At 46.8% G+C, this 1,204-nt stretch overlaps 1 protein-coding gene across 1 annotated transcript; it reads right to left on the bottom strand.

Annotated features, from left to right (window-relative positions):
- Window positions 1-323: 323 nt before the first annotated feature.
- LOC111671110 (helix-loop-helix protein 2-like) lies at window positions 324-1,180 on the bottom strand. The gene has a single exon (XM_023428128.2). It carries the CDS (start codon window positions 1,175-1,177, stop codon window positions 839-841), a length of 339 nt encoding a protein of 112 aa, XP_023283896.1. The 5' UTR covers window positions 1,178-1,180; the 3' UTR covers window positions 324-838.
- Window positions 1,181-1,204: the final 24 nt, after the last annotated feature.

The raw sequence follows: 1,204 nt of genomic DNA, 5'->3' as shown, positions 1-1,204 counted from the left end.
TGTGTGTGTGTGTGCCCCCAGAGAGGAGGCAGATGGATGGCAACGGCCATCATATGGATGTTGTGGTTTGTCTGGTGAAACACCTGCCCCATCCAGAGGGAGAAAAACCCTCCCCCAAGCAAAAGCTAAAGCCCTCAACAAATAAGTAAATAAATAAAAAAAAAATCTCAAATAAAAATGCTTTTAGAAGACACATTTTAAGATGAAATCTAAAAAGGCCTTGAAATCAGCCTCTGCAAAACCAAAACCTAATGGCTTCGGAGATATTGTTATATAACAGCAATAAACAGGGTTCTTAAACATTTTAAGCTGTCACAGTTTATTTCCAACATATGGATTTTGAATGCAAATTCAGCTGCAGCTCAATCCCACATAGCAAAAGCGCACAAAAGAATACTTGACTATTTGAAATAAATATATTTACAAATTGGTGCAAACAGGAATCCAAGTCACAACATAGAGGCCAGCAGACTAAAGACAAGGCGTACAAGGTCAAGCACTGAAATGTTTTAGTAGTTTGGAAACATAAATATCATACAGCAGCTCTCAGAAATAATTCACATTCTCTCCATCCTTTCCATGACCGCAAGCCTACAGCAGTGCTGCAGGCTGCTGCTGTTTCCCAAGGTGACAAGTCAATGTGATATTCCCATAACAACCACAGGATTTGCAGCAGGCTACAGTGTGTCAGTGTTCGGGGGAACTCCACCAGTTTAACATGACCTTTAACCCCTCACATACAGGGTGTTTCTCAAATCCTGGATCAATATCCTTCCTGGCTGTTATCAGATAGTAATTTTGCCTCTGTCCTTCCTCCAGCTGGGCACCACGTTACAGCCTAAACATCCAGCACGTGGTTGAGGTAGGAGATGTAACAAATCGCGAGTCGCAGGATCTCAATCTTGGACAACTTTTTGTCCGGTGGGATCGTTGGGAGCAGTTTTCTCAACTCTGCGAAGGCCAAGTTGAAGGCCACTACACGGATCCGCTCCCTGGTGGCGTGCGCGGATCGATATTTAGCCGTCGCGCGCCTCCTCCGCCTCTTCTCCTCCCTGCTGAGGGCGGGCACGTGCACGGGCTCGGCTGACATGGAGCCACACTGAGCATCGTCCAACGGGGTCTCTGTGTCTGTTTGTCCCCAGCACAGCTCGGGCTCGGGCCGGTCAGGACTGAGCATCGTGCTCCTGTCCTCAAGCTGCAAATG

The sequence above is a fragment of the Seriola lalandi genome, unplaced genomic scaffold (genome assembly GCF_002814215.2).
Source record: "Seriola lalandi dorsalis isolate HSWRI2012SDOR001 ecotype SW California unplaced genomic scaffold, Sedor1 jcf7180002006541, whole genome shotgun sequence".
NCBI classification, from domain to species: Eukaryota; Metazoa; Chordata; class Actinopteri; order Carangiformes; family Carangidae; genus Seriola; species Seriola lalandi.
This window is presented reverse-complemented; position numbering and strand designations above follow the sequence as displayed.

What these genes read in the sequence shown, in the direction of transcription:
- LOC111671110 (XM_023428128.2), bottom strand. Translation starts at nt 1,177, where the DNA reads ATGCTCAGTCCTGACCGGCCCGAGCCCGAGCTGTGCTGGGGACAAACA.